The sequence below is a fragment of the Bos grunniens genome, chromosome 5 (genome assembly GCF_055505025.1).
Source record: "Bos grunniens cultivar Pamir isolate PY7600 chromosome 5, Bosgru_T2T1.0, whole genome shotgun sequence".
In the NCBI taxonomy this organism is placed as follows: domain Eukaryota; kingdom Metazoa; phylum Chordata; class Mammalia; order Artiodactyla; family Bovidae; genus Bos; species Bos grunniens.
Window position 1 is genome coordinate 35,588,604 of NC_141169.1, and position 25,361 is coordinate 35,613,964.

The 25,361-nt window shown below is 37.9% G+C and overlaps 1 protein-coding gene and 1 long non-coding RNA gene across 5 annotated transcripts in view; one reads left to right on the forward strand and one right to left on the reverse strand.

Moving 5' to 3' along the window:
• Positions 1–15,559, forward strand: part of LOC147371764 (uncharacterized) — a 31,203-nt gene extending 15,644 nt beyond the window's left edge. Inside the window, exons 1-3 of one of the 2 annotated variants that reach the window (XR_015163745.1) lie at positions 9,746–9,838; positions 12,498–12,573; positions 15,361–15,559. This is a non-coding gene — a long non-coding RNA (uncharacterized LOC147371764). Of the gene's footprint in view, positions 1–9,745; positions 9,839–12,497; positions 12,574–15,360 lie in introns of those variants that run through there. The other variant, XR_015163744.1, reaches the window with a different exon arrangement.
• Positions 15,560–18,540: 2,981 nt separating this feature from the next.
• The window catches only part of ANO6 (anoctamin 6), a 235,661-nt gene continuing 228,840 nt past the window's right edge, over positions 18,541–25,361 (reverse strand). For all 3 annotated transcript variants that reach the window (XM_086399802.1, XM_086399801.1, XM_086399803.1), the window contains one exon: positions 18,541–21,651. In XM_086399802.1, the coding sequence (XP_086255928.1) occupies positions 21,442–21,651 (210 nt within the window). In that variant the 3' untranslated portion in view covers positions 18,541–21,441. The remainder of the gene's footprint in view (positions 21,652–25,361) is intronic.

Here is a 25,361-nt window from a genome sequence, read left to right on the forward strand (position 1 = left end):
ATTCCCATCTCTTTTAAAAAAATATTTATTTACTTATTTTAATTGGAGGCCACCTCTTTAAGAATTTTCCATAGTTCGTTGTGATTCACATAGTCAAATGCTGTAACATAGTCTTGAAACAGAAGTAGATGTTTTTCTGGAGTTCCTTTGCTTTCTGTATGATCCAGTGAATATTGTCAAGTTGATCTCTGGTTCCTGTACCTCTCCTAAACCTAGCTTGTACATCTGGAAGTTATCAATTCTTGTGCTGTTGAAGTCTAGCTTGAAGGATTTTGAACATAACCTCAGTTGTATGCGAAATGAGTGCAATTGTGCGGTAGTTTGAAAGTTCTTTGGCATTGCCTTTCTTTGGAATTGGAATGAAAACTGACTTTTTCGAGTCCTATGGCCACTGCTGAGTTTTCCAAATTTGTTGGCATATTGAGTGCAGCGCTTTATCAGTATCATTTTTTAGGATTTGAAATAGTTCAGCTGGAATTCCATCACCTCCACTAGCTTTGTTGCTGATAATACTTCTTGCTATTCTCTGGAACTTCACATTCAGGCAGGTATATCTTTCCCTTTCTCCCTTCCTTTTTGCTTCTCTTCTTTCCTCAGCTATTTGTAAAGCCTCCTAACACAGCCACTTTGCTTCTTGCATTTCTTTTTCATTGGAATGATTTTGATCACTTCCTCCTGTACAATGTTATGAACCTCTGTCCATAGTTCTTCAGGCATTCTGTCTACCAGATCTAATCCCTTGAATGTATTCATCACCTCCACTGTATAACCATAAGGGATTTGATTAAGGTCAGACCTGAAGGGCCTCGTGGTTTTCCCTATTTTCAATTTCAGTCTGAATTTTGCAATAAGGAGTGGATGATTTGATGCACAGTTAGCTCCAGGTCTTATTTTTGCTGACGTATAGAGCTTCTACACTTTCAGCTGCAAAGAATATGATCAATCTGATTTCCGTATTGACTATTTGGTGATATCCATGTGTAGAATCACCTCTTGTGTTGGTGGAAAAGGGTGATTGCTATCACCAGTATGTTCTTTTAACAAAACTCTGTTAGCCTTTGCCCAGTTTCATTTTGTACTCCAAGGCCAAACCTGCCTGTTATTCCAGGTATCTCTTAACTTTCTACTTTTGCGTTCAAATCCCCTGTGAAAAAAAGGATATCTTTTTTTGGTGTTAGTTCTAGAAGGTCTTGTAGGTCTTCATAGAACTAGTCTACTTCAGTTTCTTCAGTATCAGTGGTTGGGCCTAGACTTGGATTACTGGGATGTTGAATGGTTTGCCTTGGAAATAAACCAAGATCATTCTTTTGTTTTTGACACTGTACCCAAGTACTACATTTAAAGCTTTTTTGTTTAAAAGGCTATTCTTTCAAATAGCCTAGAGGGCTATTTCACTATGAGGGCTATTCCCTTTCCTTCTAAGGGATTCTTGCCCAAAGAGGTAGATATAATGGTCATCTGAATTAAATTCGCTCATTCCAGTCCATTTTAGTTCACCAATTCCTAAAATGTCAATGTTCACTCTTACCATCTCCTGCTTGACCACCTCCAATTTACCTTGATTCATGAACCTAATATTTGAGGTTCCTATGCAATATTGTTCTTTACAGCATCAGATTATACTTTCACCACCAGATACATTCACTGAGCATCTTTTCTGCTTTTGCCCAGCCACTTCATTCTTTCTGGAGATATTAGTAATTGCCCTCAACTCTTCCCCAGTAGCATATTGAACACCTTATGATCTGAGGGCACTCATCTTCCAGTGTCATATCTTTTTGCCTTTTCATGCTGTTCATGTTCATGGGGTTCTTGTGGCAAGAATACTGGAGTGGTTTGCCATTCCCTCTTCTAGCAGACCACATTTCATCAGAACTCTTGACTATGACCCATCCATCTTCAGTGTCCCTGCACAGCATGGCTCATATTTTCATTGAGTTATGCAAGCCCCTTCACCATGACATGGCTGTGATCCACAAAGGGGTTCCCTTATTACATCTTTTCTCTTTAATCACTTTGGTACATGATTTATAGCATGTTTAGCACATGCAGTTAGATAAATATCATACAGAATAAATGGAACTCCAGAGCATCTTTTTTATCTTAATTTTTTTAGTTTATTGAGATATAATTGATAATAACATTGTGTAAGTTTAAGGTATATAACATGTTGATTTGATATGCTATATATTGCAAAATCATTATCACCATAGTGTTTGCTAGCATCTCCATCATGTTATATAATTACCATTTTTTCTTGTGTGTGTGTGTGTGTGTGTGTGTGTGATGAGAACATTTAAGATATATTTTTCTTAGCAACTTTCAAGTATACAATACATACTATTAACTATAATCACTGTACTGTACATTAGATCCCCAGAATCTATTCATCTTATAACAGAAAGTTTGTACTCTTTGACCAACATCTTTCTACTTCCCCCATCCCCAGTCCCCAGTCACCACTATTCTAACTTTCAGTTTCTATGTATTTGGCAATTTTCAGGTTCCACAGATAAGTGATATCATATAGTATTTATCTTTCTCTCTCTGACTTATTTCACTTAGCATAATGCCTTCAAATTTCATCCAAGTTGTCACAAGTGATGGGATCTCCCTCCTTCTCATGGCTGAATAATAATCCTTTGTACCATACCTTCTTTATTTATTAATCTGAGGAAAGACAGTTATGTTGTTTCCATATTTTAGGTACTGTGAATATGCTACAGTAAACATGGGAGTTCAGATATCCTTTGAGATCTCATTTTAATTTCTTTGTGATGTATAACCAGAAATTGGGCTGCCGGATCATATGGTTTTTAATCTTTTGAGGATTATCTATACTGTTTCCTGTAGTAGATTCACCAGCTTCCCACCAACAGTACCTGAGGGTCACCTTTTTTCCATATTTATTATTGCCAACATTTATTATTTATTTCTTCCTTCCTTCCTTTTTTTTTTTTTTTTTTTTGATGAAAGCCATTTAACAAGTGTGAAGTAATATCTCATTCAGTTTTGGTTTGCATTTCCATGATGATTAGTGATGTTGTACCTTTTCATGTCCTAGTTGGCCATTTGGATGTTCTCTTGGGAAAAATGCCTATTCAGATCCTTTGCCCATTTAAAAAAATTTAATTATACTTGATTTACAATGTTGTGTTAGTTTCTGGTGTACAGAAAATTGCCTTTGGTTTTCTTTATGGTTATTTTTGCTATGCAAAAACTTTTAAGTTTAATTAAGTTCCATTTATTTATTTTTGCTTTTATTTCCACTACTCTAGAAGATGGATCCAAAAAAATACTGTGACAGTTCATGTCAAAGAGTGTCCTGCCTAAGTTTTCCTTTAGGAGTTTTATAGTATCCAGGCTTATGTTTGTTTAAGTTTATGTTTGTTAAGTTTATGTTTGTTAAGTTTGTTTATGTTTGTTAAAGCTTATGTTAAGTCTTTAATTCATTTTGGTTTATTTTTGCGTATAGTGTTAGAGAATGTTCTAATTTCATTTTTTTATATATAGTTGTCCATTTTCCCCAGCACCACTTACTGAAGAGACCATCTTTCTTCTATTGTATATTTTTCCTCTTTTGTTTTAGATTAATTAATCATAATGGTATTGATTTGTTTCTGGGCTTTCTGTTCTGTTCCATTGATTTATATGTTTGTTTTTGTACAAGTACCATACTGTTTTGATTATTGTAGCTTTGTCGTATATTCTGAAGTCAGGGAAAACAATTCATCCAGCTCTGTTCTTCTTAATCAAGATTGTTTTGACTATTCAGGGTCTTTTGTGTTTCTATGCAAATTTAAAAAGAATTTGTTTTAGTTCTGTGAAAAATATCATTGGTATTTTGATAAAGATTGCATTGAATCTGTAGATTGCCTTGGTTAGTTTTTTTGTTTTAACAATATCGATTTTTTTTTCAATCCAAGAATGTGGTATATCTTTCTGTTTGTGTCATCTTATTTTTTTCATCAGTGCCTTACAGTTTTTGGAGTACTGATCTTTTGCTGCTTTAGGTAGGCTTGTTTATATTCTTTTTGATGTGATGGTAAATGAGATTTTTTTCATAATTTCTCTTTCTGATATTTCATTGTTAGTATATAGAAATGCAACAGGTATCTGTGTATTAATTTCATAACTTGCAACATTACCAAATTTTTTCTGGTGGTGTCATTAGGATTTACTATGTATAGTATGTCATCATTTGCAAACAATGACAGTTTTACTTATTCATTTCCAATTTGGATTCTTTTTATTTGCTTTGCTTTTCTGATTGCTGTGGCTAGGATTTCCAAAACTGTGTTGAATGAAAGTGGCAAGAGTGGGCATCCTTATCTTGTTCTTGATCTTAGAGGAAAGGCATTCAGCTTTTCACTATTGTGTATGATGGAGAATTTTAAAAATCATAAATGGAAGGCAAATTTTATCCAAAGTTTTTTCTGCACGTATAGAGATTATCATGTGGTTTTCTTCAATTTGTTAATGTGATGTATTTCATTTATTGGTTTGTAGATATTGAAAAATCCTGGCACCTCTGAGATAAATTCCATTTGATCATAGTGTATGATCCTTTGCAGGTGTTGTTGGATTTGTTTATCTGGCTTCCTAGTATTTTGTTGAGGGTTTTTGCACCTATTTTGTTGTTGTTCAGTTGCTCAGTCATGTCTGACTCTTTGCAACTCCATGGACTGCAGCCTGCCAGGCTTCCCTGTCCTTCAGTGATACTGACCTGTAATTGTCTTTATTTCTTTTTTTGATTGTCTGGTTTTGGTTTCAGAGTGGTAGTAGCCTCATAGAATGAGTTCAGAAGTGTTCCTCTGTCTGCAATTTTTTGTAATACTTTCAGAAGAATAGATGTTAACCCTTCTCTAAATTTTTGGTAGAATTGACCTGTGAAGCCATCTGGTCCTGGACCTTTGTTTGTTGGGAGTGTTTAAATTACTGATTCAAATTCAATACTGATAATTGATTTGTTCATATTTTCTATTCCTTCCTGGGTTAGTCTTGGGAGGTTGTACTTTCTAAGAATTTGTCCATTTCTTCTAGGTTGTATGTTTTATTGGTATAGAGTTGCACATAGTAGTCTCTTACAACCCTTTGAATTTATGTGGTGTTGGTGATAACTTCACCTTTCCATTTCTGGTTTTATTGTTTTTGGCTATTTCCTTTTTTTCTTGATGAATCTGGCTAAAGTTTTTTCAATTTTGTCTGTGTTTTCAAAGAGCCAGTTTTTAATTTAATTGTTCTTTTCTGTCAACTTTTTCTATTTCATTTTACTCCTACTCTGATCTTTAAGATTTATTTTCTTTACTAACTTGGGGTCTTGTTTGTTCCTCTTTCTCTAGTCTCTTTACATGTAAAGTTAAGTTGTTTAGTTGATTTTTTATTGTTTCCTAGGGTTGACTTGTGTCACTATAAACTTCCCTCTTGGAACTGTTTTTCTGACTCCCATAGGTTTTGGATCATTGTGTTTTTGTTTTTATTTGTCTCTGGGTATTTTTTACTTCCTCTTTGGTTTCCTCAGTGATTCACTGGTTGTTTCCTAGTATACTGTTTAGCCCCCACATGTTTATGGGATTTTTTTTGCAGTTTTTTTCTAATAGTTAATTTCTAGTCTTGTAGCACTGTGCTTGGAGAAGATACTTTGATACGGTTTCAATCTTTTTAAATTTACTGAGACTTGTTTTGTGTCCTAGCATGTGATCTATCCTGGAGAATGTTCCATGTGCACTTGCAAAGAATGTGTATTCTATTTCTTTCAGATGAAATGCTCTATACGTCATTTATGGCCATTTGATCTAATGTGTTATTTAAGGCATAGGTTTACTTATGGATTTTCAGTCTGAATGATTTGTCCATTGATATAAGTGGTGTGTTAAAGTCTCCTACTATTATTTGTGTTACTGCCAATTTCTCTGGAGAAGGCAATGGCACCCCACTCCAGTACTCTTGTCTGGAAAATCCCATGGATGGAGGAGCCAAGAAGGCTGCAGTCCATGGGGTCGCTAAGAGTCGGACACGACTGAGCAACTTCACTTTCACTTTTCACTTTCATGCATTGGAGAAGGAAATGGCAACCCACTCCAGTGTTCTTGCCTGGAGAATCCCAGGGATGGGGGAGCCTGGTGGGCTGCCGTCTATGGGGTCACACAGAGTCGGACACGACTGAAGTGACTTAGCAGCAGCAGCCAATTTCTCATTTAATATCTGTTAATATTTGCCTCATATACTGAGGTGCTCCTGTGTTGGATGCATCTATATTTACAATTTTCATATCTTCTCACATTGACCCCTCAATCATTATGTAGTGTACATGTCCTTCTTTGTCTCTTGAAAAAGTGTTTATTCTAAAGCCTATTTTGTCTGATATAAGTAGTGATACTCTGATTTTCTTTTAATTTCCATTTACATGGAGTACTTTTTTCCATCACCTCACTTTCAGTCTTTATGTGTCTCTAGGTCTGAAGTTTATGGCATCCAGTCCCATCGCTTCATGGGAACTAGATGGGGAAACAGGGGAAACAGTGTCAGACTTTATTTTTGGGGGCTCCAAAATCACTGCAGATGGTGATTGCAGCCATGAAATTAAAAGACGCTTACTCCTTGGAAGGAAAGTTATGACCAACCTAGATAGCATATTGAAAAGCAGAGACACTACTTTGTCAACAAAGGTCCGTCTAGTCAAGGCTATGGTTTTTCCAGTGGTCATGTATGGATGTGAGAGTTGGAGTGTGAAGAAAGCTGAGCGCTGAAGAATTGATGCTTTTGACCTTGAGAGTCCCTTGGACAGCAAGGAGATCCAACCAGTCCATTCTAAAGGAGATTGGTCCTGGGTGTTCTTTGGAAGGAATGATACTGAGGCTGAAACTCCAGTACTTTGGCCACCTCCTGTGAAGAGATGACTCATTGGAAAAGACCCTGATGCTGGGAAGGATTGGGGGCAGGAGGAGAAGGGGACGACAGAGGATGAGATGGCTGGATGGCATCACCGACTCTATGGACATGAGTTTGAGTAAACTCTGAGAGTTGGTGATGGACACGGAGGCATGGTGTGCTGCAATTCATGGTGTCACAAAGATTTGGACATGACTGAGTGACTGAACTGAACTGAACTGAACTGATGCTCTCATTGACATCTTGTTAATTGTTTTGGATTTATTTTTGTAGGTCTCCCCGTGCCGCCGCCGCCCTCCCCCCACCTTTTTCGTTTCTTTTCTTGTGATTTGATGACTATCTTCAGAGCTGTCTTAGAATTCCTTTTTCTTTTTTGAGGGTATATCTATTATAAATTTTTGTTTTGCAGTTACCCTGAGGGTTTTATAGGAGTATATGATTGTTTTATGTTGCTGATTTTTTATTTTTGAATGTCTTTTTAAAAATCTTGTATTTATATTTTCTTCTGCTCATGATTATTGTTTTTCATATCATATTTTACATCTATTTGTTTTGTGTATCCCTTAACTACTTATTGTGGATATAGTTGATTCTAGGACATCTGACTTTTAACCTCCCTTGCAGTTTTGAGTGTGAATGATTTCTTACCTTTACTGTATGTTTGCCTTTACTGGTAAGCTTTTTCATTTTGCAATGTTCTTATTTCTAGTAGTAGACTTTTCTTTTTCACCAAGAGAACTTCCTTTAACATTTGTTGTAAATTTCATTGGATGGTGCTGAATTCTTTCACCTACTGCTTGTTTGTAAAGCTGTTGATTTTCCCACCAAATCTGTATGAGAGACTTGCTTGCTTGAGTACTCCTGGTTGTTAGGTTTTGCCCTTTCATCACTTTAAATACATCATGCCACTCCCTTCTGACCTGCAGGTTTATCACATTTATCAATTTGTGTGTACTGAACCATATTCACATCCTAGGATATATTCCACTTGATCATGGTGTATGATTCTTTTAGTGTGTTGTTGAATTCAATTTGCTAAGATTTTGTTGAGAATTTTTGCATCTTTATTTATCAGGAATTTGGCCTGCAGTTTCTTTTTCTTGTAATGTCTTTAATTGGTTGTGGTATCAAGTAAAGCTGACTTTGTAAAACTAATTAGGTAGTGTTCCCTCCTCTTCAATTTTTTGGAAGAGTTTGGGAGGTGGATACGTGTTAATTCTTTTAAATATTTAGTAGAATTTACCATTAAAACCATCTGGTGCTAGACTTTTCCTTTGTTGTGAAATTTTAAATTATTCCGTCTTCTTAGTTATTATTGGACTTTTCATATTTTGTATTTCTTCATGATTCAGGTTTGGTAAATTATATGTTTATAGGGATGCATCCATTTCCTTTTGGCTATCCAATGTGTTCGCAAAAAATTATCCATTGTAGTCTCTTTTTCTGCCTGGAGAATCCCAGGGATGGGAGAGCCTGGTGGGCCGCCGTCTACACAGAGTTGGACACAACTGATACAACTTAGCAGCAGCAGCAGCAGCAGCAGTCTCTTGTTCTTTATTTATGTGACATTAGTTGTAATGTCTCCTCTTTCATTTCTTACTTTACATTTTTGGTGTTCTTTTTTCATAGTTTACCTGGAGGTTGTCAACTTTATCTTTTCAATAAATAGCTCTTAGTTGTGTTCTTTTTGTTTTCTTGTCTCTGTTTCATTTATTTCTACTCTGAGCTTTGTTGTTTTCTTCCTCTGATAACTTTGGGCTTAGTTTTTATTTATTTATTTTTCTAGTTTCTTAAGGTGTAAAGTTAGTTTGTTTGAGATCTTCTTCCTCCTTACCTCCCTTCTCTTTCCCTCATTTTTTCTTCCTTCTTTCCATTCTCCCTCCGTCCTCCCCTTTCTCTCTCTCTCTCTCTTTCTCTGTTATAGATATTTATCACTATATACTTTCCTCTTTGAATTGCTTTGCAGTATCCGATAGGTTTTGATATGCTATATTTCTATTTTTGTTCATTTCAAGATACTTCTGGATTTCAAAACATTTCTTCTTTGACCCAGTGGCTGTTCAGTAGCATTGTTTAATTTTCATATATTTGTGAATTTTCCAGATTTCCGCTTATCACTGTTTGCTAGCTTCATACCATCGTGGTTGGAACAGATACCTACCATGACTTCAGTCTTAAATTTTGTAAGCCTTGTTTTGTGACCTCTCATATGATATATATGAGAATGTTCCATGTACACTTGAGAAGGATGTCTTTTCAGCTGATGTTGGATGAAATGTTCTGTGTATGTCTCAGATTCATTTGGTCTAAAGTATGGTTCAAGTCCAGTGTTTCCTTCATGATTTTCTGTTTGGATGATCTATTCATTATTGAATGAGGGGTACTGAACTCTTTTACTATTAGTTTATTTTTCTTATTTCTCCCTTTAGATCTATTAGCATTTGCTTAATATATTTAGGTGCTCCAATGTTGTGCACATGCGCACACACACACATATATATATACAATTTTTGTATCTTCTTGATGAATTGATCCCTTTATCATTACATAATTACTTTGTCTCATTACTGTTTTTGGCTTAATTTCTATTTTGTATGCTATAAGTATAGTAACCTGTGCTCTCTTTTTGCTTCCACTTGTACTGAACATCTTTTACCATCCCTTCACTTTGAGCCTATGTTTGTTCTTAAGGCTAAAGTGAGTCTCTCGTAAGTGATACATACTTGGGTCTTGATTTTTAAAAAATGTATCCGGCCACTCTATGACTTTTGATAGGAGAATTCAATCCATTTCTATTTAATTATTGATAGATAAGGGCTTTCTAATCCCATCTTGTTTTCTGGCTGTCTTATAGGTTATGTGTCCAAGATTTCCAACACCACTTGCTGAAGTTACCTTTTGCCATTGTATATTCTTGCCTCTTTTGTCAAAGATTAATTGACGATAGGTGAGTGGGTTTACTTCTGGACTCTCTGTTTCATTGATCCATATGTCTGTTTTTGTGTCAGCACTGCACTGTTTTGATTACTGTGGCTTTGCAGTATTATCTGAAGTTAGAGAGGGTTATCCTCTTGCTTTGTTCTTTTTCCTCAGGATTTCTTTGGTGATTCTGGGTATTTTATGGTTCCATATAGATTTTAGGATTATTTGTTTTAGTTCTGTGAAAAATGTGTCATGGGTAATTTGATAGAGATTGCATGAAATCTTGAGAGAGTCAATTCCTAGGCGGGTTGATAAGAAGTCTGGGGGTCCCTGAGGAGAGAGGGATCTGGGGTTCTCGAGGAGATAGGGGTCTGGGATTCTCAGTTCAGTTCAGTCACGTCCAACTCTTTGCGACCCCATGAATTTAGCACGCCAGGCCTCCCTGTCCATCACCAACTCCTGGAGTTCACTCAAACTCATGTCCATTGAGTCAGTGATGCCATCCAGCCATGAATTCTCAAGGAGGAGGAAAGGACACATTTTTTTTTTCTCTACATTCCCTAGTCATAGTCACACAAAACAGTCTCTTTCTTTTTTCTTCCTGGGACTGATGATTACACAAAAAACAACTCAGTTTAAACTCTTTACTAGGGATTATATGGGCTTCCCTGGTGGCTCAGATGGTAAAGCATCTGCCTGCAATGTGGGAGACCTGGGTTTGATCCCTGGGTTGGGAAGATCCCCTGGAAGAGGAAATGGTAACCTACTTCAGTACTCTTGCCTGGAAAATTCCATGGATGGAGGAGCCTGGTAGGCTACAGTTCATGGGGTCACAAAGAGATGAACACAACTGAGCAACTTCACTGGTTCACTGGTTTAGGGATTATATAATAACAATGTATCCTACTTGAGGACAGTTTCTCCTTCCTGAAAACCTTCTGACTAATACTGATATCTTAGAATGTATATTATGGGAGTAGGTCTGGTAGGATCTTTCTCTTGTTAAGTTCTAACCCTGTAATCCTAAAATGTAAATTGTGGGAGTGGGTCTGGTAAACTTTTTACAACCTGAGACATTCTTTTGATTTATTGTAATAACTAATTAAAAAGTATATAATTCCCTTGCTAAAGATTAGCAAGGGGGCACTCTCCACCCCCCTTCTGATGTCTGTGTCAGAAGCTTTCTCTGTCTCTTTTCTTACTTTAATAAAACTGCTACACAAAAGCTCTTGAGTGATCAAGCCTGGTCCCTGGTCCTGAAGCTAAATCTTCTTCTTCGGAGATCCCGAAGAAGATCTGACATCGTTCACCATAAGCTATCAATTTGTAGATTGCTTTGAGTAGTATGACAACTTTAACAATATTAATTCTTCCAATTCAAGCGCATGGGATATTTTTCTCTTTCTTTGAATCACCTTCAGCTTTTCCTTTATTAATGTTTTATAGTTCTCAGCATATAAGTCTTTCACCTTCTTGGTCAGGTTTATTTCCAAGAATTTTATTTTGATGCAATTTTAAAAGGTATTTTTTTATATCTCCCTTCTGATATTTCATTTTTAGTATAAAGTAATATAACAAATTTCTGTATGTTAATCTTGTATTCTGCTACCTTGCTGAATTCATTTATCAGTTTGGGTGGTTTTTGTGTGGAGACTTTAGGGTTTTCCATATGCAGTGTCAATTGTGATTTCCATTTTAACCTTATTCTACATTCTGGGGTATTTTTCCTAAATTTCTTGAATGGAAAAACTTGGTATCAGGGAAGGTAAGGCATTCATTCATTTATTTATTGATTCATTCAGCAAGTATTTATTGAAATTCTACTGCCACATCTGCTTAGAAACAATGAGTAAGTACACTATCCTCCTTTTTAAAAATATTAAAAGATCATTTTTAATGGCAATTCTCCTTGCATATGGTTTATAGGATCAGTATTCAATCATGTTTTTCCAATGGGCCTCTTAATGGCACCAGGATATGTAGTTCTGGCTACTTTTGGCATCTAGCCCACTAATATTGTTGGTCACACTTCTTCCTCTGGGACCCTGGGATTTCCAAAACAGGCTGGAATCCAAAATATATACAAAAATATGTGCTGAATGTGGCAGATACACAAAAGAAATTGCAGCAGTTCTCATCAAACTGTGCAGCCCAGGACAGACATCTGGGAAGCAAGATCAAGAGTTCTGCAGGTTTCAGGCAAGGATAAAAGGTTTGTCAGAGCAGAAGTACCAATGCAGTCTTGTGCTGGAGCTGGGCTTTAATAGAAGTCATTGATAGTGACCACAAGATGCATTTTACATGCATTGAGAATTGAAAAGGCACACTGTTTTTTTTTTTCTTTTTTCTGACACTGTCACACTTGGAGTTTTACTGTCCAAATCCAACATGAATGTGATGGTTGGCTCTGACTCATATTTTTTATTAGTATAAAGCAGTAGTTCTCATCCTTGTTGATCATCAAGTCTCTTCACAATCTTAAAGTATTATAAAGCAGTTTTTGGAGCTCCAAAAAGCTTTTATGTGAATAACATCTATTAATATTTAATATATTAGAAACAAAAACTGAGAAATTTAAAAAATTTACTTAATTTAAAAATAAAACCCTATGGCATGTTATACATAAAATGTTTAAATGAAAAATAACTATTTTTCTAAACAGGAGAATCTCTCTCTCTCTTTAGTCACTAAGTTGTGTCCGACTCTTGCGACCCCATGTACTGTAGCCTGCCAGGCTCCTCTGTCCATGGGATTCTCCAGGTAAGGAATACTGGAGTGGGTTGCCATTTCCTTCTCCAGGGGATCTTTTGATTCAGGGATTGAACCCATGTCTCCTGCATTGCAGGCAGATTCTTTACTGACTGAGCTATGAGGGAAGCCCTAAAATGAGAGTATAGTATATTGTTTTATAGTTTTCATATCTGGTTTACAGCTGGATGCTCATAATTGCTTCTGTGTTCAATCTGTGGCCAAATCTCATGTTCTGTAGCCTCTGGAAACTCCACTGTACACTTGTAAGAAAATGAGAGTGAAAAGGGCTAAAACTATTTTCACATAATTATGAAAATAGCTTTAATTTTGTAGACTTCATGAAAAAGTCTCAGACTCCCCTAAAGGAATCTAGACCACACTTTGAGAACCATTCTTCTCAAATCTTATGGCTGACAAGGTGCTTTCAAAATATGTCAATATTTCATAGACATTTCCAGCCAAGTTCCCATGAAGAAAGGAAAGTATAGGTATGACCTAGGGGCCTAGATGAAGCAGCTCACCATAAACATATAATTCCTTTGAAGATTGCTATTTCAAATTAAAAATGCACTCACATTTTGCATTCAATGCCATAGCATATCTGTGATTATTTTGATACAATAATTTCTCCCTTAATCATTGAAACACTCACCTCCAAGAAGATGCCTTATATTCATCCTGTGGTTTTTTTTATACTTCCTGGCACACTGAATCCAGTGTGACACACTAGGGACTTCAAAATGACACTGACTGGTGGAACTATTTAGGCCCATTTCATGGCAGGAAGCTAGAGCTTAGGTTAAATAATTTAGTAGCAATAAAGACCACTCAAGAGGGAGAGGGCTTATGTATACCTCTGGCTGATTCATGTTGATGTATGGCAGAAACCAATACAACATTGTAAAGCAATTATCCTCCACTAAAAAATAAAGAAAAGAAAAAGACCAACTAAATGAGAAAAAGCAAAGCCTATTTATTCTGAGCTTGCTGTAGCAAAGGAATTAGTACTGTCACATGTGTTTTGGCAGAGACTCAAAGGCAGGCAGAGGAGTGGTATATAGTGGAAAAACGGGAAGACTTCAGGTGCGCTCTGATCGGAGGCAATTCGTATGGGGAAGCTGGAGGTGGGTAATAGAAGAGGGCGTCCTGCTTGATTGGTGAGAGGTGCATATTTGGCTTTCTCTGGTTGGTCCTAAGACAGAAGTAGGGATAAAAATTAGGGAAGCTGTCAGTTATTAATCAAGTCCTGGATATTTGGGGCTGATTGTTTCAGAGGCTATTGTTTGGCATCCTGGCCTGTCACTAGAAAGAAAATAGTTTGACTTCCTACAAGTCTGGTTGGCTTCCTAGACTGATATTACAGATAAAGGGTTGGTTTCCTAGGCTGGCTGCTGCAGGTGGTGGGTCAGTGTTGTATTTTTATGTATGGTCTGGCCATTGTCCACTTGCACCTTCAGCCTCCCAGTAGAGGGGTCACACGGGAGATCGTGGGTTTGTGAAAGGAATCCTCTGAAGAGATGAGCAGGAGAAAGAAGAGTTTGTAGTTCTTCCACGTATGATTTCTTGGTCATGGTTGCAAAACTGTAGTACTTAGAAAGGAAACAGACTGAACTGAACTTATAACTGTTATTTCAGATAGTTTAAAGCATTTCATTAAGTTTGCAAATGGAGCCAAACATTCAGAAGTCTTTTTAAAACTGGTAAAATTTGCTAAATTTATGAAAAGAATAGGATTTGGGCTCAACTTCAAAGTTTAAAGGAAAGAACTAGCTTTTATGATCTGAAACCTCAACACACTGACTATACTTTGAAAAACAACAACAACAACAAAAACCAAAGAACATCTCTGAAGTCTCTTTTGGGCAAACAGACTGCCCTTGGTGGTCTTAACTCATACTTCCTGGGACCTCTGGGGAGTGGCCTGGCCTGAGCTAGGGTAATAGCAGGACTTAGGTTTCCTGTTCAGCCACCTTGTATAACTTGAGATTTTCTTCTTTTAACATGTGTATTTCTTTTTTGTTTGTTTTAAATTTATTTTTTATTGAAGGATAATTTCTTTATAGAATTTTGTTTTCTGCCAAACCTCAACCTAAATCAGCCATAGGTATACATATATCCCCTTCCTTTTGAACTTCTCTCTCATCCTCTGCCCATCCCACCCCTCTAGGTCGATACAGAGCCCCTGTTTGAGTTTCTTGGCCATACAGCAAACTCCCATTGGCTATCTATTTTACACATGATAATGTAAGTTTCCATGTTACTCTCTCCATACATCTCACACACTCTTTCCCTCTCCCCAAGTCCACAAGTCTATTCTCCATGTCTGTTTCTCCACTGCTGCCCTGTAAGTAAATTCTTCAGTACGGTTTTCCTAGATTCCATATATATGCATTAGAATATGATATTTATCTTTCTCTTTCTGACTTACTTCACTCTGTATAATAGGTTCTAGGTTCATCCACCTCATTAGAACTGACTCAAATGCATTCCTTTTAATGGCAGAGTAATATTCCATTGTGTATATGTACTACTTCTTTATCCATTCATCTGTTGATGGACATCTAGGCCGCTTCCATGGTCTGCTACTGCTGCTAAGTCACTTCAGTCGTGTCCGAACCTGTGCAACCCCATAGACGGCAGCCCACCAGGCTCCCCCTCTAGCTATTGTAAATAGTACTGCAATGATTAATGGGATACATGTGACTTTTTCAATTTTGTTTTCCTCAGAGTATATGCCTAGGAGTGGGATTGCTGGGTCATACAGGGTTTTATTCCTATTTTTTTTTTTTTTTTAAGGAATCTCCATACCTTCTTCCATAGTGGTTTTATCAATTTACATTCCCACCAACAGTACAAGAGCATTCCCTTTTCTCCACACCCTGTCCAGCATTTTTTGTTTGTAGACTTTTTGATGATGGATGGCCATTCTGACCAGAGGCAAGTGGGCCTTAGGAAGCATCACTACGAACAAAGCTAGTGGAGGTGATGGAATTCCAGTTGAGCTCTTCCAAATCCTAAAAGATCAGATCATGCTGTGAAAGTGCTGCACTCAATATGCCAGCAAATTTGGAAAACTCAAAAGTGGCCACAGGACTGGAAAAGGTCTGTTTTCATTTCAATTCCAAAGAAAGGCAATACCAAAGAATGCTCAAACTACCGCACAATTGCACTCATCTCACATGCTAGTAAAGTAATGCTCAAAATTCTCCAAGCCAGGCTTCAACATTACGTGAACCATGAACTTCCAGATGTTCAAGCTGGATTTAGAAAAGGCAGAGGAACCAGAGGTCAAATTGCCAACATCCATTGGATCATTGAAAAAAAGAGAGAGTTCCAGAAAAACATCTACTTCTGCTTTATTGACTATGCCAAGGCCTTTGACTGTGTGGATCACAACAAACTGTGGAAAATTCTTCAAGAGATGGGAATACCAGACCACCTGACCTGCCTTGAGAAATCTTTATGCAGGTCAGGAAGCAACAGTTAGAACTGGACATGGAACAACAGACTGGTTCCAAATAGGAAAAGGAGTACATCAAGGCTGTATATTGTCACCCTGCTTATTTAACTTTTATGCAGAGTTCACCATGTGAAATGCTGGTCTGGATGAAGCACAAGTTGGAATCAAGATTGCCAGGAGAAATATCAATAACCTCAGATATGCAGATGACACCACCCTTATGGCAGAAAGCGAAGAAGAACTAAAGAGCCTCTTGATGAAAGTGAAAGAGCTTGAAAAAGTTGGCTTAAAACTCAACATTCAGAAAACTAAGATCATGGCATCTGGTCATATCACTTCATGGCAAATATATGGGGAAATATATAAAGTGGAAACAGTGGCTACTTTTATTTTTGGGGGCTCCACAATCACTGCAGATGATGACTGCAGCCATTAAATTAAAAGATGCTTGCTCCTTGGAAGAAAAGTTATGACCAAGCTAGACAGCTTATTAAAAAGCAGAGTCATTACTCTTCCAACAAAGGTCCATCTAGTCAAAGTTATGGTTTCTCCAGTAGTCATGTATGGATGTGAGGGCTGGAATATAAAGAAAGCTGAGCCCTGAAAAATTGATGATTTTGAACTGTAGTGTTGGAGAAGACTCTGAGCGTCCCTTGGACTGCAAGGAGATCCAACCAGTTCATCCTAAAGGAGATCAGTCCTGAATATTCATTGGAAGGACTGATGTTGAAGCTGAAACTCCAATACTTTGGCCACCGGATGTGAATGACTCATTGCAAGATACCCTGATGCTGGGAAAGACTGAAGGCAGGAGGAGAAGGGGATGACAGAGGATGAGATGGTTGGATGGCATCACTGACTCAATGAGTTTGAGTCAACTCCGGGAGTTGATGATAGACAGGGATGCCTGGTGTGCTGCAGTTCATGGGGTCGCAGAGTCTACTGAACTGAACTGAATTCTGACTTGTGTGAGGTGATATGTCATTGTAGTTTTAATTTGCATTTCTCTAATAATGAGCGATGTTGAGCATCTTTTCATGTGTTGTTAGCCATCTGTATGTCTTCTTTGGAGAAATGTCTATTTAGGTCTTTTCTCACTTTTTGATTGGGGTCTTTTGTTTTTCTGGTATCAAGTTGTATGAGCTGCTTGTATATTTTGGAAATTAATCCTTTGTCAGTTGTTTCATTTGCTATTATTTTCTCCCATTCTGAGGGTTGACTTTCCACCTGGCCTTTAGTTTCCTTTGCTGTGCAAAAAGCTTTTAAGTTTAATGAGGTCTACTTTGAACATGTATATTTCTTTTTAAATCACGTACTGTCATAATTTTTTAAAGTTACTTAAAATTTCCTTGTAATAAAATCATGCTGGCAGTGAGATCATGTGTAAGTAAACAAACATCTGGCAGAGTACCTGATGGGGTCAGATAGATATCAGTTATTGAAGATTTCACCATTTTCCCCAAATAAGAAGGAGGTGCTTCTAAAGAATTTCTAGTTGCTCCTTTACTGGACTTAAAATATTTGAAGGGACAAGAACATCATCTGTACCTGTCCCAAGAGCATCATTTAAGAATCAGAGAAAACACTTTACCCTGTTTGTCCAGTTATGGACACTTTTTGACTTAGTTTTATTGGAAGCCTAATGAGATTTAAGCTGGTCCAAAAAAAAAAAAAAAAAAATCAAAGGATGGAATGAATTAAAATCTGGATTCTATGTTGTATTATAGGATTAAAAAAAAAGGTTGGTTTTCTAATGAAAAATTCCTTTATATTCTTTCCCATAATTTTCCCTTCTGTACTCAAAGGCCACAGCAGATCCAAACACAACATTTCTGAGCCTTATTAGAGATGTGTCCTGTCTGGGTGACACTGCCTCATGTCAGGTGACATGCCCCAGGTTTAGAATGCTGCTGCTGTTGCTAAGTCGCTTCAGTTGAGTCCAACTCTGCTCGACCCCATAGATGGCAGCCCACCAGGCTCCCCCGTCCCTGGGATTCTCCAGGCAAGAACACTGGAGTGGGTTGCCATTTCCTTCTCCAATGCATCAAAGTGAAAAGTGAAAGTGAAGTCGCTCAGTCGTGTCTGACTCTTCTCGACCCCATGGACTGCAGCCTACCAGGCCCGTCCATCCATGGGATTTTCCAGGCAAGAGTACTGGAGTGGGGTGCTATTGCCTTCTCCGGGTTTAGCATGCAGAAGCACCTTTATACCTTTAACAGGAAGCACCTCTTCCTACTAGCTGATGCAGCGCAACACTGGCACATCTGGTCTCCAGTTGGTGCCCTATGAGGGCCTCAGTCCCAGCAGTTTCTGCAGAAGCCCTGACTGAAATCCTACCCCTCCATTTTCCCCAGAAAAATCATATTTTAAGTAAGTATAGGTTATGAAAAACATAATTTTACATATACGCCACATAAAAGTGCACATGTTATCTGAGTGACATAAAACTGGTAAACAGATACACATTTGCTTTCTTAAAAACATTATGACAGTTGCATACAGAGTAGGCCACAGTATTGTTTTAAAAATGAATTTATTAAAATGCTCATAATTATAAAAAGAATATTAAAATGCACAGAAATTTGCAAAATATTACAAACTTTACATCTTATGCCACAGTGTATGAAAAGCATCATGAATATTTCAGTTTTACTTAAGCTGTTCATACATTTTAACTTTTCAAACATCTTAAAATATAATATGGACACAAGAAAATGGTACAAGAAGTGTTTCAACAAAGAGCACGTCCTGCTCCCCTATTGTGAATTAATGTTTTCTGAAATTCAAGATGCACATGCAATTATAAGGGAAGACTTTCAGTGATAAACAGTTTGCAAGATGGTTTTGTTTAGTTTTCAAACAAAAACGAAAGCTTTCCCATCCTATTGACATAACTAAAATATCAGGGATATTTAGAGAAAAATCTCCTGAGTATTTTGGTCTAATGCTTTGATCTGTTAAAATTCACAGGCATCACAAAAGGATACAAAGTAAAATTTCTCTAGTGGTTAACATGGGGCAGGTCTAGGGCCAGATTTTCCCTTCATGGGTCCACTGCCACACCCCTCCATTTTGCCAGGGGGCTGCCTCTGCTCGCATTTACAGATCCAGCCCACCAGTGCCTGCAGGCACAGCCCCACATGTTCATCACCCGCAAGTCAGCACTAGACTTACATGAACAGCGTCGGTGTCACAGATGACCCTAGGTCTCCATTGCAACCTGGCCATCTGGGGAGTATTGGCAGTGTCATACTTCACATTTGCTGCCTTTAAACACATAGAGGTTTTTTTCCCTCCTGTCCACAGAAGCACATTTTGAACTATGAAGACGATTTATGAAAACAGAAATGCACAATTCAAGTTCTATTTTATATACAAGGAGATAAGGCAAGAACATTTCCTTGTTTATAGTTCCACAAACAGCGAGTAACTGCCAAATCCAACACTAGGAGATAGTCCTACACTTCAGAGAAGAGAAGAGGTAATACGAGAGGAAGAGGCACCACTTTCAGGAGCAGCATCCCAGGTGAGCAGGGAAGGGACGAGAATGCTTCCCCGCTGGGAAGAAATGCATTTCTCGCTCCCTCTGTGACTAGACCTCACGTGGCCTGTCACGAGCACTCTTTGATCACACATACCCTTAACATTATCAAGAAAGTTAGTGAAATGATCCTGATCCACTGGGACAATTCAAAAGTCCAGAATACTGTTTCGCTGAATCCTACATTAATACTTTTTTACCCCCGTGGTTTGTTAACATTCATGGCAGGCATTTAGAACTATGACCTGGAGTGAAGCTGCCATAGCAGCTATTATAGCAAGCCCGTCAATTTGCTCACTGAAAAGTGTTTCCTTGTTCTTCGCTGCTGGGATTCTAAGTGCCTCGGCTCCTGTGGCACCTGGGCATTGAGCAGCATCGTAATGGGTGGCGAGTGGCCCATTTAGAGAGAGCGGGGTGCCAGACGCTCTCTCTGCACCCAGCCCTGCTCTGTCACCAGTAACTGGTGAGGGATACAGGCCCTGTGTCTTCTCTAGAGCCTATAGAGGGCTAGGCATCCAAAAGGCAGTAAAGTGCAGTAAAGTGTGCTGAACTGAATAAACCGAGGGCAAGATGTGCACAGTGGGACAGGAGTTCAACAGGAAGTTACCTACAGCTGACAGCAGGGCTTGTGACCAAACCAATTGGGTTTTTTTGACCCTTAATTGCCTGATTGGCTCAATAGGAGGCTGAAAATTCAAATCAAATCCAGTCTCTCTTCTTGTTTGGGAATAATCTGGGTATCCCGCCGTTTCTCCGTCTCCCTCCCTAAAAACACTCCCCGGGTGCAAACATGCAATTACAAACAAGTTACTGGACAGAAAGGAAGGAGAAGGGAGGATGTGCTGAGCTACCTTCTCTACGGCAGACGCTTTAGTAGGCTGATCACCAGGATGTGCAGAACCCCTCTTAGGAACACGGTGAGGTCACATCGAGGAGACCTGCTGTTCTCTTGACGTGCGCAGCACTGTGCTGTTACGATGGCTGTGAGCCAATCACAAGGGTCCTTGCAATACTGTACTTCCTAGATCTAACAGTAAAGGGCAACTGGTGGCAACTCGATAGGCTCATCTTTTCCAAACCATTATGTTGATAAATATGTAATTTTAATCACTTGATTTCATTTTTTTCAAGATACGACGTATCTTTGGATGTAAATTAATTATCCTGATCAATAGCACAAATATGCTCAGAAATGCAATCTTCATTTCAATCCATTAAGAGTATTTCTCCGAGACGGAAAGATAGGCCAAGATGAAGACTGAAACTATTTCCTCTTATTACCTGAGGTTTCCTTTTCTATAGGAACATGATAATACACCTAAATATTGTAAAGTCTTGGGTCTATCTGCAACTTAATACAGCATTCAAACTGAATTCTGTGTTAGATATTTTTAATCACACAAGAGCTAGCATGTCTAGCCTTTAATGATGGTACTGTAATGGAAGGATAACTCTGGAACAGGTCTAGCAAGAGTGAAGAAACAAAACAGTGCCTAAAAATAAAAAAAGATCATGTGCTTCAGAACAGAAAGGAATGAAAATAATCAGATGAGGAAAAAACTCCACTCTGCTTTGCTAGATGTTGTTTTTTTAAGCACATGAAGAGAATTCCTGTGTATGATTAAAATTCCAATTTATCCCCAAAAGTAACATTTTTGGTCTTTCTGGTGATTAGTTTTATGCCCTTCTTCAACTCAATTTTACATTTTCCAGTTCCTGCATCACTAGCTGAAACTGAAAAATAATCTGCATGAAAATGGCAATAGTTAAGACTCCTATTTGCCAAAGTGATTTAACTTAAACATTCTCATTAGTGATTCATAGTAAATTTTGACAGAGCTAAATTCTTTAAAGTGCTTCTCAGAACATAAAGCTCTTAATCGGATTTTGGTCGTAAATTGTTATCTACGACTGCTCCTATCATCTTCTCAGCTATGACTCCTATATTTTTGGTCATGTCTTTGAGGTGATTCTCATGAAGAAGCTTCTGGGTTAGGTATTTTTCTCTCTTGATCTTGCTCTTCGTGCTTTTTGATACATCTGGAATTGTATATGAAATGAAGAACTTCACAGAATAGATGATATGCTGAGGGAGAGAAAAAAAAATGTCAGTCAGTCACAAAGAGATGGAGGGGAACACAGAGTCTCTTCCATTTATTTTTGCCGGTCGTTACAGCAGTGTATCAGGCAGGGTGGTAGGTGTTCAAGCTCTACCTCCATGGTGCGGTTCTGCCATGGATCTACATTTTGTTACTTCATAAATTTCAACCATACTATTTGCTATGTAGAGAAGAATATATCTCCCTAACATCTAGAACGTTCACCATGGCACAGATGATGTTATGACATTTTTATGTGTGTTTCTTTCCTGTCTTCTTCCCAGGCCTCATCCCCAAAGGTAAACACTAACCTATCTATCTGAGTAGATGTAGATCATTTTCATTTATTTTTGAATAGTTTAACAAAGTATGTATATATCCCCCAAAGAACATCTTGTTTAGTTTTACTCACTTTAAGCCTTATGAAAACAGTAATGGTACTGTATGGTATAATCTTTTGAAAATTGCTTTTTTCTATTCAAAGTTAATTTTTAAGATTCATCAAAGTTACTATGTATAACTATAGTCCATTTTCACTTCTTTATAACATGCCACTGTGCAAAAATACTTTATTTGTTCCGCTATCAAAAGGTATTGGTCTAGTTCCTAGGTTTTGGATTAGAAACAATGATGTTGGGAACACTCACACACTTGGATTCTGGAGAATACCTGTGAGAGTTTCTCAAGAGCGGCAGCTGGGGTGCAACTGCTGAGACCCTACGTTACATGAATGTTCGATTTTACAAGATGGTACCAAATATTTCCACAACAGTGGCACTACCGCCAGCAGTGTGTGGTGATTTCAGTCACTCTGCACTGTTGTCTGCACTTATTATCATCACTTCTTTTTTTTTCAAATGAACATGATGACTATGCAATGAACTTTATTTCACTTTGAGCTTTCCTCACATTTCCCTGATGACTAATGAGCTTGAAAACCTTTTTATTTATGCACCATTCAAAAACCCTAACCTAGCAAGAGGACAGAGATAATACAGAATAGACATAATTAAGAACAAATAAATTACACATAGCCTTAAAATGTGTAAGAACTATGGGGAAAACAAGAGATATAAGCTAAGTAAAGCAGAGTAACAGTTATGAAGAGTGTTATGGTGGGAGATAAAATTTATATAGATTTTATGTAGATCAGTTTAGACAAGCCTCACTGAGCAAAGACTTTAAGGAAGTTAGGAAGTTAAACATCAGGAGAAAAGACATTTTAGGCAGAGGGAATACCTAGCACAGAGTCCACATGGGGGAAGCCTACTGGGTGTATTCCAGGGAGGCTGAGTGAGTTACCATCAGGGAAGTAATAGAGCGTGGCTAGATTGTGCTGGGCTTTGAATGCTATTATAAGGACTTTGGCTTTTACTTGAAGTGAGCTGTGAAGACAACAGGGAGTCCAATTAGTAGACTGCTGCCCTAATTTGAGCAAGAAATGATGGTGGCTCCAACTTGGGGGCAGCTGCAAAGCTGGTAAGAAGTGGTCAGATTTGTGACATATTTCAAAGCAAAAGCTAACAGGATTGGATGTGAAATAAGTGACAGAGAGAAAACAAGCGGGGCTTCAAGAATTCTGGCCTGAGCAACTGTTCAGATGAACTGCCATAATTGAGGGGAGGGGCAGAAACTGTGGACAGAACAGATTTAGAGCAGGGTAGGGGGAGAATATTGAGTGGATTTAAGAAAATATGGGAATCTAGGGCAGTAGATTTGAGGTATCTGTTAGATATCCATGCAGAAAGGTCAAGTATGCAGTTGGATTGATGGGTTGAACTCAGTAGAGAGGTTTTCCCGGGATATCCATTAATGAATCACAGGCATACAGATAGCACTTAAAGTCTGCAGACTGCATGAAATCACCAAGGCTGTGAGTAAAGAGAAAAGACAACCAAGGAATGAGCTCCAGGATCATTAAGAAGAAAAGGAAGGGCTGGCAAAGAAGCTAAAAATGGGACTGCCTAGTGAGGTAGGAGGGAAGGCAAAACATGTGTGTTCCTGGGAGCCAAGTGAGGAAGACTTTCAAGGAGGAGTGATCAGTTGTGTCAAATGTTTCTTTAAGTTAGGTGGTGTGAAAAATGAGTATTTTGAGATGAGAGAGAGATTAGTGAGTGTGAATGATAGAAATCATATAGTAGTAATAAGGCAAAAACTGAAGTCAGAAAGAGATTTAGTTAGGTTTATTTCCCCCCATTTATTTCTGAGGTAGGTAATATTTATGGATATGAGTATTTTCTATTAAACCACGCTTGTGTTTCTGGGACAAAGCCAATGTGGTATGATGTTATCTTTTGAAAATATGTTGCTAGATTCAGTCTGCACATTTTAAAAAGACCTTTGCATTTTATGTATTGAGTAAGACTAACTTATAATTTCCCTTTCTCATTCTATTGTCTGATTCTAGTATCTAAAAGGAGATGGAGAGTATTTCCTCTAACTTTCCACCTGATCTCTGGAGGAGTTTGTATAAGATTGAAATAAAGTATTGTAGAAAGTTTGGTATCATTCTCCTAGAAAGCCTGGCCTGGTGTTTTCACTGTGGTCAAATTTTCCAGTTACTCAAAGTTTTGCTATCACTGGAGTTTACGTTACCATCTTTAGCATTTTGAAGATATTAGACCCCTCTCTTCTGGCTTCTATGCTGTTGTTAAAAAGTCTACTCTCATTCTAACCTGAACTTTCTTTGTCATCTTTTTTTCTCTGGTTACATAAGATCTTCTCATAGGTGTGATGTGTTTTCCTTACAATGCATGCAAAATAAATGTGGGCTTCTTCAGTTAGTACTTCTCCATTATCCTTTTTTTGAAAGTTAGCTTTTCTCCTTCTGTCTTAACTTCTTTTTTTGTATTTCCGTATCTTTCTGTGATGTGCTAGTGACAATTTTTTTCAGATCGGTCTTTCATTTCACTAATTCTCTCAAGCTGAGCACAGAAGAATTGATGCTTTTGAACTGTGGTGTTGGAGAAGACTCTTGAAGAGTCCCTTGGACTGCAAGGAGATCCAACCAGTCCATTCTGAAGGAGATCAGCCCTGGGTGTTCTTTGGAGGGAATGATGTTGAAGCTGAAACTCCGGTTCTTTGGCCACCTCATGCGGAGTTGACTCATTGGAAAAAACTCTGATGCTGGGAGGGATTGGGGGCAGGAGGAGAAGGGGACGACAGAGGATGAGATGGCTGGATGGCATCACCGACTCAATGGACCTGAGTTTGAGTGAACTCCGGGAGATGGTGATGGACAGGGAGGCCTGGCGTGCTGTGATTCATGGGGTCGCAAAGAGTCGGACATGACTGAGCGACTGAACTGAACTGAACTGAAACTTCTGTTTTATCTGTATGTGAATATTTTCATTTCAACAACTATCTATATTTCTAAAAGTTCTATTTAATTACTTTCCAAAATTGCCTTGTAATTTTTTATAGTTTCTTATTGTTCATTTTGGCTTGGTCATTTATTTAAACGTTTTCATATACAGTTAATATATATTCCTTATCTGATAATTCAAACTCTTAAGAGTTACTGAGAGTCCCAATCAGTTTTCTCAGATTTTATTGGCTAAATCTCATTCATTTTATTATTTAAATTTTTCCCTTTGTCATTGTTAATCGTTGATAATTAGTTCATATTTGCTTATCCCAATCTGGGGAAAAAAACTGAGGTCTAAATTAAGGATACTTTTCTTCAGAGAAGATGTAC